The sequence below is a fragment of the Aquarana catesbeiana genome, linkage group LG10 (genome assembly GCF_042186555.1).
Source record: "Aquarana catesbeiana isolate 2022-GZ linkage group LG10, ASM4218655v1, whole genome shotgun sequence".
NCBI classification, from domain to species: domain Eukaryota; kingdom Metazoa; phylum Chordata; class Amphibia; order Anura; family Ranidae; genus Aquarana; species Aquarana catesbeiana.
In genome coordinates, this window is record NC_133333.1 from 59,473,802 (window position 1) to 59,485,984 (window position 12,183).

Below are 12,183 nucleotides of genomic sequence, written 5' to 3' on the forward strand. Positions count from 1 at the left end.
GCGGCCTGACAGAAGCAAGCGATGCTTAAATCAGAAGCATTGCTTGTACCAATTAGGCCATAAAATATAGGAAATCCATGTTCTTAGCCACTGTTTGGTGACTGTATCAAAACATTTAAAGCTGAGCAAGCAAGTTTCTACTTGTACAAAGGGGAGATAGACTGCATTCTCTCTGTTGTACTTGTTTCTTTTTGGAAGATCGGGGAGGGAAAGAGAACATGAGAACATTGTAATTGGCCAGGGTTAAGGCTACTTATTCAGCTACAGAGCAGAAGAAGCCACCAAACCACTCTGTACATCCTAGGTCATGTGCACACTGTAACTGGTCCCATCACTTGTACAACTTTTTTGAGGTCTGGCAGACATCTCCACACCCATTGTTCTTGAAGAGTCTTTGCCTATTATATGGTCATCCTTATTCACAAAACTGCTTCTTATTACTCCCCAAGTAGAATAGATCTCTGCCCCTAAAGCTGTAGGAACAGTTTGAGGATGCATCCATTCCTTGATAGGAAAGAGTAAACCCAATCCCATAAGATTGGAATATTGTTGCATGTTTGCCTGAGCCAACAAAAATGGTGGAATGAGAAGCAGGTATTTTTTCACAAGGACTCGCAGAAGGCTATTAAAAGAGCAGCCTGCTGGAATTAGCGGCTGATGGATTGCGGTGAAAACCCAAGTTTAATACCCTGATGAACAGAGCAGAAGTACAGCTTCTAATATGTGCTGGCTTTGCAAACAATTCATTAATGGAATGAACTTGTATTTGGACTTGAATATTATGGTGTGGTGCTTCAATTACTAACTCACTTACATTGATCACAACCCAAAGTAATTGTGGAAACCCTGCAGTGTGCATAAGCTGCCAGCCCTAATATTCAGATTGTCTACATTTTTACTATCACCATAATACATTGGATTATCGCACTATTACTTAGCAAATAAAAAATATTCATGGTTCCAAAACCTCTAATCTTTTTTCCAAGCATCCTCAATAAGGATGTCCAGGGCAACTCCAAAGAAACTTGCTCTCAAAGAGCATGCGCAGAACACAATTGTCATCATTTGTTCCACAGACCAACACATTAACCAAAGAGTCCCTCTCATGTTAACCGACAGGGGACTTAAACAAGAAATGAAATGGGAGACATCTAGCAAACTGTCTGCACAGTAACTCAGGGCTGCAGACACGAGTTCCAAACACTCAGCAAGCAAGGGATTAGTTTGGAAGGAGGCCAGGTCCCTCATCATTGCCTTTGACCAGTTAACTAGCGTTAGACAATTGTTGAAAGGCAGGGTCTTTCGGAGAAGGCAAAATTTTGGAAATAATCTACAATCGCTTATCACAGGCACATCCTACACAGGGATAGTCAACTGCTTGTTAAGGCAGTTGACTACCGTATCCAGAAAGGGAGTGGTTCGCTTTTTAACAAAGTTCTCCTCAAACAGGCACGGGACGGCTAGCCACTTGGGAGGAGTAAATAGCACGACAGTGTTCTCCCCACACCCATAAAGGAATACGGGAAACAGCAGATGTACCAGAAAGATGTTGGCAGTCTTAGGGCCTCTAACTGAACCTAGAATAGGAACAGCACTAGTGGAATTTCAAAGAAACTTTCTCCCAAAGGGCATGCATAGCACACACTGGTCTGGTCCTTAAGCTTTAGAGTGGTACGAACTGCATCTATAAGAGTTGAGGTCAGGGAGTAATGACAGCGGTCTGTCATCCATTATAATCTTAAGAGACCTTATATTATATAGCAGGGGTAGGCAACCTTAAAGATGTGGAGATCTCCCTGAACAACATGGGAGAAGTCAAAAGAGCATCGAGCACGGTGTGTCACTTCCTCACACCTGATTTAAACATCTAATTAATGTACTATCGTGCCAAAATTACATGCATTGCACGGCAGTCATTTGTTTAAATCAGGTGGTGAGGAGGCAACAGATTGCCTCCTCACTACCTGTCAAATACACTCGGATCGCTTTTCAGAGAAGCAGCAGTGCCTGCTGCACTTGTGAATGAGCCCTTAGTTGCATTCTGGCAGTGGCACCCTTAGGGCTCGTTCACACAAAGTTCGGGGTGGTAAATCCCTGCGGTGGAGTCGTGGTTTAGTGTGAAAGCAGCCCTATACTATTATGCTCATTGTATTGCTTCACACTGACCTGAAGATCTCTTCATTTCTGCTGCTGGCACCACTCTGGAGACCGCTAGCCGGGATAAGAGGTGGAGTGCAGTTGGTGTCACTCTGCATGGGACAGGAGCCAGCACTACAGGGGAGGTATCGGCTTATGCAGGTCTTGTGCCCTACTACAGCTCCAACTTTACAAGTAGTCCCTCTACACTGCCCTCTGTTTGATGCTCTGGAATGGCTGGTCAGCAAGCCCAGACTGCGATCTACCAGTCACCTGTCCGCGATCTACAGGATGCTGACCCCCGTCGTACAGAATCTCAGTGGCACGATCTCAACACATCATGACACCTAAGGTCTTTGAGATGGACATGGCAGCAATAGCGCGGGGGGTTGTAGCCTTTTTATCCAATGGGTAACACTGGGATGTCCTCTACAGGAACAGTGGGGCCAGATCCAGAATGGGGGTGGCCCACTTTTTAAGGAACCCCTCTTCAATAGGATACTGCTCTGCAAAGTGCTTGAGAAAAGTAAAGATTTTTTTTTTCTGGAATAGGCCACTTACTATATAAAACAGATTAAATTAGTGAGTGTACAGGAAAAAGGAAGGGAGGGACATGTGTCCTGTACTCCAAAATATGGAATTTACAGGTACATCAAAATTCCCATTATCTTTTTTTTTCTCCCCAAATTCTTTTTTTTTATTAAACTTACAATAATACAGACATCACCCACACAGGGGCAACCAAGGCAGACTGCTGGAGCCCCGCGCAGCTGCCAAAAACAACTCACAAGGTGTGTGTGTGTGAGGCCTACCCCAGAACTAAAAATGTAAACAGACAAGCTGGCAAATCATTCCCAACAGGTCACCCCCACCTGCCCCCCACCCGGGTAAAATGGCGTACTACAAAAAATAAAAAAGACATCAACCCTTATTGAGAGGCACCAGTCATATTTGCTGTATAGCCCTTTCACGCCTAAGCCTATTTCTGACATTTGGTGTTTACAAGTTAAAATCCATATTTTTTGCTAGAAAATGACTTAGAACCCCCAAACATTATATATATTTTTTTAGCAGAGACCCTAGAGAATAAAATTGTGATTGTTGCAATATGCAGCGGTGTTTTAAACGCGACTTTTTGGGAAAAGGGACTGCTGGAGCCCCGCGCAGCTGCCAAAAACAACTCACAAGGTGTGTGTGTGTGTGTGTGTGTGTGTGTGTGTGTTTGTGTGTGTTTGTGTGTGTGGCCTACCCCAGAACTAAAAAATGTAAACAGACAAGCTGGCAAATCATTCCCAACAGGTGACCCCCACCTGCCCCCCCCCACCCGGGTAAAATGGCGTACTACAAAAAATAAAGAAGACATCAACCCTTATTGAGAGGCACCAGTCATGTTTGCTGTATAGCCCATTCACGCCTAAGCCTATTTCTGACATTTGGTGTTTACAAGTTAAAATCCATATTTTTTGCTAAAAAAATTACTTAGAACCCCCAAACATTATATATATATTTTTTAGCAGAGACCCTAGAGAATAAAATTTCGATTGTTGCAATATGCAGCGGTGTTTTAAATGCAACTTTTTGGGAAAAGGGACACTTTCTTGAATTTTAAAAAAACGAAACAGTAAAGTTAGGCCAATTTTTTTGTATAATGTGAAAGATGATGTTACGCCGAGTAGATACCAAACATGTCACACTTTATAACTGCATGCACTCATGGAATGGCGACAAACTACGGTACCTAAAAATCTCCATAGGCGACGCTTTAAATTTTTTTACGGTTACCAGGTTAGAGTTGCAGAGGAGGTCTAGTGCTAGAATTATTGCTCTCGCTCTGACGATCGCGGCAATACCTCACATGTGTGATTTGAACACCATTTACATATGCGGGTGCGATTTCCATATGCGTTTTCTTTGCTGCGCGAGCCCGAAAACGGCGATTCTGAATACTGTATATTTTTCAAATCCGGCGCCATTGGCAGCCGAGTAAACAGGAAGTGACGTCACTTCTGTTTACATTCAGGAGACTGGAACAAAGCCATTTCCTGCTTCGTGACAGTCTCTCTCTAGCCGCCGGAAGTGGCAAATCGAGGACCGGGTCTCCCAGTGGGACTGGAGGCCCGGTCAAAGCGGCGGGAGGTGGCGGGATGTCCCCTCCCGCTCCACCGGGATAATCAAGCGGCTTTTAGCCACATCAGTTGTTATCCCTGGATAGCCGATCTCCCGCTCTAAAAAACGGTAGCGGGATGATGCCTGCAGCTGTGGGCATCATCCCGGTATAACCCCCAAAAGCAGAGGCTGCATTTGTGCGTACGCTCGGCACAAAGGGGATAGTCATCTTTAAGCCATTTGTTCCAGACTCTGTCAAACTTTCTAGGGCAGCCTCTGTCATAGTATGTGCCCTTATATAGAGGTATTGTAGAATTGACCAAGTTCATCCAAGCCGGAACTATAGGTGGAGAAGGTTTTTTCCATGCCCGGGTCAAATGTCTTTCTTGCATAAAATAACAGTCCCACCAAAGTCCACTCCTCGAACTAACCCAGTAAACAGACTAGTACGGAGAGGGGAAGGTCCAGCCCGGATACCTTTTGTATAACCTGAATTACTTCCTCCCAGTATTGAGTAATGGCTGGGTACGACCAAAAAATGTGGATAAAATCACCTTTAAAGTGAACATCTCCAGCAATCTGGTGGTGTATTCAGGGCCATTTTGTGCACTATGTATGGTGTATAGTATGCACGGCGTACAATTTAAAATTGGATGAGGCTATCTCTAAGGGAGACAAGTTGTTTAAATGAGAAATTCCAAATATCTAACCCATCATCCCCGTAGAGTTTTGGCATGTCTACTCTTTATGGAGGGAACTGGAGTCTATAAGACCCCAAACCCCTCTACTGCACTTAAAAGTATTCAAAATGCCAAAATCTGCGGTTTTGAATACTTTCTATTTTTAAAAACTGGCGCCTTTAGGATGAGAGTAATCCAGAAGGGATGTCATGACATCGCTTCCTGGTTACTAGATCCAAGACCCGAACAAAGCAATCGGCTTTGTCCGGGTCTCTGGCCCTGTGGGACGGGAGAGCCAGGCTGAGCGGCGGAAGGCTATTTGCGATAAGGGCCGAGAGGTTGCTTGGCCGCATTGGTTGTTATGATAAGAGAGGCGACCGTCAGCTCTAAAGAATGGTACCAGGGTGCTGGCTGCAGCTGCAGCCAGCACCCTGGTACAACTACTTGAAGCAATATCGGTAAGTTTGTTACCGATTCTTCAAAAAAAGTGAATATCGGTCGCGCCGATAATTGGTTGACCCCTAGTATACTGTATGTAACTGTGACTACATACAGTTTATACAGTATGCCCAGTGGGTGCACGTTAAAAGGATAAGTTTATCTTTTGTAATTTTACACCTGTATATAGGGTGTAACATGTTACTGTCGTAGCAGGCCCCGAACCCCTCCAATCCCCCATGGCTGTGCAGGGTTTCACCCACCCAGCCGCATCATTCATTCACAGAGTTCTGAAAATGTGAGAACTACAAGTACCGACTGCCTTTGCAGCTGTCGGCTTTTAGTTCTCAACGAACTACCAGGGCGCTGTTGAACATTCTCTAGCTAGTTCATTGATGGTTCCTGTCAGTGTGTAACTGCCTGCTTGTATTAGGTACAAGCAGACAGCTTACACTGACAGTCTGCAAAAGCCCTGCATTGCACCCGCAACGCTTTGCAGGCTCCTAGTAAAAAAAATATATAACTGTACATCTGTTAGATGTGCATTTATTTATTTATTTTTTTTTTACAAAGGTGAACTTACCCTTTAGTGTAGGAAATAGCCACCTTCGCCCAAACAAACTATTTAAAGTGAAAGTCAACTTGGACATCGGCTTTAATGCAGCATAATATCCCCAAAATAGCTCATACAACCTTTAACAGTAAAAAATTCCTGCATTACATCAAAAAGTTTTATTCTGTTCTACTCTTACCTTGTGCACAGGACATCCTCGTGTAAACTTCCCTGACAACGCTGGCACTGTGTCCACAACCGAGAAAACTTCTCTTCCAGTGAACTCAGGTGAGAGATCTTATAATAAGATAAAAGTTATACAGTAAGCAGCACAGATCGTCTATACAGACATTTTTTTTCTGAAAAGTTTGTCTAGTCCATACACACATACATTTTGGAGCTGATTTATTGATTTATGAACATGTTACCAACACCATTAGGTCATGTGTTTTATTTTCCAATTTGCATTGGCTCCTGCCGTCATCAATTACAGTCTGTGAGGAGAAAGTGAGGAGCAGGGGAGGGTAGGAAGACATATTTCTGGAGTGTAGCTACCTTTTATATGACACACAAGGTGCCATATGGGGTCCATTCAGGAGGTGAATTGGGGGCAGCAGTTGGAAAAAGATGGGCTGCTGCTGAAACCTCTAATAAAGAAGCTCAGCACTAGCACAGCATTCCCAATATAGTAGCTCCTATGATATGATATATATCCCCACCCTATGATATCAGTAGTTGTATATGAAGAAAATGTCCCTCCCCCTCCTCTAAAATTGTTGTCTTTGTTAAATTGGTTAATATTTTTAAAGCAATCCACTGCACAAATGTTTCTAAAGCGGCTGTAATCCTCTCTCTCAAACTGGATTTTAATGCAGAGTCCTCTTAACCAAGGGAGTGTAACTACTGAATGCTGGCTTCTGAGTGGCTGCCAGTGAGGCTCAATCAGATGTTGGCATGGAGAAATCACACTCTCGAACCCCCTTTCCCAGAGAGAGAACTGTGGTGTCAGCAGCGTCAACCTTAACATGCAAGTAAAATTTAGAGGTCGAAAAACATGTATTTTTTCTCTCTCGTAGCTCTCCAAATCTGCATCACCTCAAAAGTAAATCTGCTCACCTAAAATTAAGCGGTCAACGCTAAGACCAACCTACCTCTTTCTGGTGTAGTTCAGATTCTCGTGTCTTGCAGTAATTGCACACCGCACCTGTAGCAACAAAAACATTGAGTTAAATACTAGGGAAAACATTTATATTTAATTGCTTACTTTACTTAAGTTCAGCCCCTCCTTTCATTTAAGTAGTTTTTAAAAATTTAACTACCGGACCAAGCCAATTATTTTCATTGCAAAGTTTTAATTTATAGAATTAGAATATTTCTAATGGTTTTATCAATGGGTTTGCTGACTGCACAGATATTTGCATTTAAGAGGATTTTTTTTTTTACAGTTCACTCTGATTGTAGAACAAGATGGCCTGACTCTTGGCCAAATTTTAGGAAAGCTTTACAGACCAGTGTTGAAGTGGACCCGACCAGGTCTAAAAAGTGACTAAGATAAAAACAAGCCCCGCCACCTGTTTATCAGTTAGGTACCAGAGCTTCTTCTGCTTGCTAAGACTCTGGCAAATTACATTTATATGACAGAGAAGGAGCTCAGTGCCAGGAAATTACAGGGGATAATGTTGACTTGAATAGAAGATGAGGTCATTAGACTAGCCTGGGCATAGGTTACAATGAGTGCCACATGAACTCTGAAAGCACTGCCAGGTCCACAGATGTAGTTACACATTTAAAGTAGAACTTAACAGTATATGAACACCAGCAACGCTATTTAATTAATTTCAATATTGAAAGCAAACTCTCCAATTTATCCATGTCTCCATGCTTTATTTTGTAGAGAAATCACTTTGAAAACACCCCCCTAGCATCTCTAGCTGTGGCGATCTTGAGTAAGGGCAGATGATTCATGTAGCATTTACTTCCTGGAATCCATTTGCTCTTAGCTCAGGCATGCAGATAGGAAAGCCCCTTCTCCTGATCTACAGATCAAAGGAAAAATTGCCCATGAAGACTCATGGGATATATGACATTATTTTGGCCTAGGCCAGAAATTAGGAAATAACTGAAGAAATGTAAACCACATAATTGCTTGGCTCCTTTTTAAATCATAATGATAACAGAAATCACCCAAATGGGCCTGATCAAAAGTTTACATACCCTAGAATGTTTGGCCTTGGTACAGACATACAAGGTGACACACACAGGTTAAAGTGGCAATTAAAGGTTCATTTCCCACATCTGTGGCTTTTTAAATTGTAATTAGTGTCTGTGTATAAATTGTTAATGGGTTTGTTAGCCCTCATGTGAATGCACTAAGCAGGCTGCATACTGAACCATAAACAGCAGAAAAGGATGGTCAAAAGTCCTGCATAACAAGGTAATGGAACTTTATAATGATGGAAAAGGATATAAAAAGATACCGAAAGCCTTAAATTTGCCAGTAAGTACTGTTCAGTCACTTAAGAAGTGGACAATTTAGGGATCTCTTGATACCAAGCCCAGGTCATGTAGACCAAGAAAGATTGCAGCCACAATTGCCAGAGGAATTGTTCGGGACACAAAGAAAACCCCACACGTAACCACAGGAGAAATAGAGGCTGCCATGAAAAAAAACGGTGCGGTTGTTTGGAAGGAGCACAATACGACAATACTTGAACAAAAATTATCTGCATAGTCGAGTTGCTAGAAAGAAGCCTATATTGTGCCAATGCCATAGCAAGGTGTTGTCGGGCATATTGTAACCTTTAATTGCCATTTTAACCTGTTTGTGTCACCTTGTGTGTCTGTACCAAGATCACACATTCCAGGGTATGTAAACTTTTGATCAGGGCCATTTGGGTGATTTTGGTTATCGTTATACTTTAAAAAGGAGCCAAACAACTATGCAATAATAAATGGCTTCATACGATTACCATCCTTAAATAAGAGTTTTTTGGCACAAGCAATGATATTTTCTATATTCTTTCCAAAATTTCTGCCAGGGTATGCAAACTTTTGCACACAACTGCATATGTGTGTGTGCTTCATGTAATATCAGACCAGGGAGATGGAGAAAAGCTTGAAGAGATGAGGAACGTTAGAAGAAGTAATCAGGATAACTATTACTATAAACATGCAACTCTGGCCAATGGTAAATGGCCAATGTAAGTAGATAAACTATATAAAAAAATGTGATATTATTTTAAACTAATTGATGAATAAGGTATTTTATAAGTATAGGACTTATGCAGTATGTAATTTACAAATGTCTTAAAAACCAGATGTTACCCATGGCAATCAGATATCTTTTTCATATTTCAACAAGCCTGAAAAACAGAGGTTTGTAACTTTCCACCACTTTTTTAGAATGGTTTGAAAAGAAAACGAAGAAAGTAGATTGCAACTAACCATCTAGATTTGCAAACTCATGTCTCTATTGCTTAATATTACAGCTATAAATTTATACTTTTTGTAAGAAATTTACACGATTCTTCAATAGTTGAACAGGTACTGTAGATTTTTTTTTAACATCCCGATTGGGAGTCATATGATTGGTAGAGCGGTGTGTCACTATCACACCACATCTCCGATCTTGCTAAAGAGCCTATGACTAAAGCTGGCCATACACCATACAATTTTCTTATTCAATTTTCTTTAGATTTACCTTCAACTATGTAGTGCAAGGGCCTGCCTGATTGCATACAAATTGAAAGTGTTTAGGTTTGACCTCATATTATATGGTTTTGGTAAATCTAAAGGAAAGTTGTACAAGAAAATTGTATAATGTATGGCCAGCCTTAGGCTCTTTACCATGTGATCAGCTATGTCCAATCACAGCTGATCACATCATAAACAGGAAGTGTCAGTCATTAGCTTTTCCTCTATTCGTGCTGACAGGGTGCGAGTAGAGGAGAGCCGATAAGCAGCTCTCCTTACCAGGGGGTCTGCGCTGATAATCAGCGCAGACCCATCAGCGGTGCCCAAAATGATGCCCACCTAGATTGCCAATCTATAACCACCAGGGATGCCAATCTATAACCACCAGGGATGCCAATCTGTGACCACCAGGGATGCCAATCAGTGCTTATCAGTAATGCCTGTCAGTGCCTCCTCATCAGTGCTGCCCATCAGGGCCCATTATAACCCATCAGTGCTGCCTATCAGTGCCCATTAGTGGTGCATATTTGTGCCGCCTCATCAAAGAAGGAGATTTACAAAACTTTATAACAAACGAACAAAAACTTATTTTTTCCAAATTTTTGTTTTTTTTAGCAAAAAATAAAAAACCCAGAGGTGATCAAATACTACCAAAAGAAAGCTCTATTTGTGGGGAAAAAGAATGATAAAAATGTCATCTGGGTACAGTGTTGCATGACTGAGCAATTGTCAAAGTGCAACAGCGCTGAAAATTGGTCTGGGAAGGAAGGGGGTGAAAGTGCCCTGTATTGAAGTGGTTAATTGCCCTCTTCCAAGTCTACTATTTGGAGCCCCAGGTCAAAGCTGTGAAGAGCAAGCAGGGAGACTTTGCTAGCCAAACCAGTAATGTTAAACCTGAATATAATGAAACCCAATTTCTTTCTTTGTGACATACATTTGAAATAGTCACATAATGACATCTAATTGGAAATTGTGTAGTACTACACTGCATTATGCATATTGCACAATTTTGCAGCCTTTAGTTACAGTTCTGCTTTGCTGTCTATTGCAAAACTGGAGTGTTAGACAACCCATGCTGATCCAAGCAATTTTGGTTGATACATAGCTGTTGGACAGGAGCTCCAGTTTCCCTCAACTTTGTATACACAGGCACCAATACGCTCTCAACTAGAGGTTGTTTGTTAGAATTATTTACTTCACACTTATTTTTCTAATTCATAAAATGAAACTGCAAGACAGGACAAACAGTCAACCCAATCAGAGAGCAGCTAAAACTGGGCAAAAAAAAAAAAAAAAAGTTCTGTAATGTGCTACTCTGAATTGGTATTTACACAGTATTCACAACTAATAAGTAAAAGGTTTTTCTTTTTTTGTTCTCTTTCATTAGAGTCACTCCATTATGGTGGGAACTCGCTGATGCACATTAAACTGATATTGGTTTGTATATTTTGTGTTTAGTTTGCCTTACTTGGGCTTTTTTCATATTTTTGCGTTTATGTGTGCAAATGTATAAATTGTATTAGTCACACTATCTTTCACTGTGTTTGTATTTTTCTTTAGATTTTTTTTTTAATGTATTCAGCATCAAATCTGTGCTTCCCTGTCAGTGGGGAGAGCTTTGTCTTTCTGGGGGGGAGGGGCGATATCCCCACTCAGCATGGGCAGCCCCCCTTCCCCCTCTGTTTGCCCGTGTGCTAGAGGGTTGTGGGTTTGTGACGGACCTCAGTTGGGGGATGTGTACCCCGATTTGCTCCCAGCTGTCTTTTTTCTTTTGCATGGGGGGTTTAGATCCGGATCCACCACCAAATCTGACCTTCTGGAATGCAATCTGATGCTCCAAAATGGCTATGTATTTTTTAGTGGATATTTATTATTATCATCATTATTTTTTGGGGGGGAATGCCTTCTTATGGGCTCCCACTCCCCAATTAATTTGTATTCGATTACTTCAGCACCTCCTGGATTTCTGTGGGTGCAGTTGGGCCTCCCTTTTAACCCTTCAGCTGGTATATGCATAGAGTGGTATACTTTTAATTGCAGCCATAGCCACAATGTGGAGCTGACATATACTGTATATTGTGTTTTGTCCTATACATGTTTGTTATCAAATTTTCCCATTTTCAATATGAAGGTTCACTGAGCTGTCCCTGAGGAACAAAAAGTCATTGGGTACTTAGGCATTATTTCTGTAATATAGTGGGCAAGATATCTCATGTATGACAGTAACATGAGCTCATAGGTGTCACGTACATATTATAGTTGCGGTGAATACACATTTTTTACTGTATGGTTTTAATTTTACAATAATAAAGCTTTGTTAATTTTATCAATGGGCTGTATGGCGAGTACAAAATCTCTACCTCCTGATTTGTTCTGTACTCTCTCAGGTTGTCTCTAGAAATCAAATCATTCAGTTGGGAGTCTGCCTTTATTTTGTGTCCTCTGCAAGTGCCTTTTTTTTTTTTTTGGTTTTTGGATAGAGTGGGGAAAGGAAACCCCTGTTAGGTTTAATTGCTATTTAGGGGTATCTTGAGAAAATCCCCCTCACTTACTTTCCATTGACAGCATCATCAGAAA

The 12,183-nt window shown here is 41.5% G+C and overlaps 1 protein-coding gene across 1 annotated transcript in view; it reads right to left on the reverse strand.

Moving 5' to 3' along the window:
• The window catches only part of POLD1 (DNA polymerase delta 1, catalytic subunit), a 340,630-nt gene that overhangs the window by 20,793 nt on the left and 307,654 nt on the right, over window positions 1-12,183 (reverse strand). The window contains exons 25-26 of the mRNA XM_073602248.1: window positions 7,065-7,117; window positions 6,113-6,210 (exon numbers count right to left, since the gene is read on the reverse strand). Of these exons, the coding sequence (XP_073458349.1) occupies window positions 6,113-6,210; window positions 7,065-7,117 (151 nt within the window). The remainder of the gene's footprint in view (window positions 1-6,112; window positions 6,211-7,064; window positions 7,118-12,183) is intronic.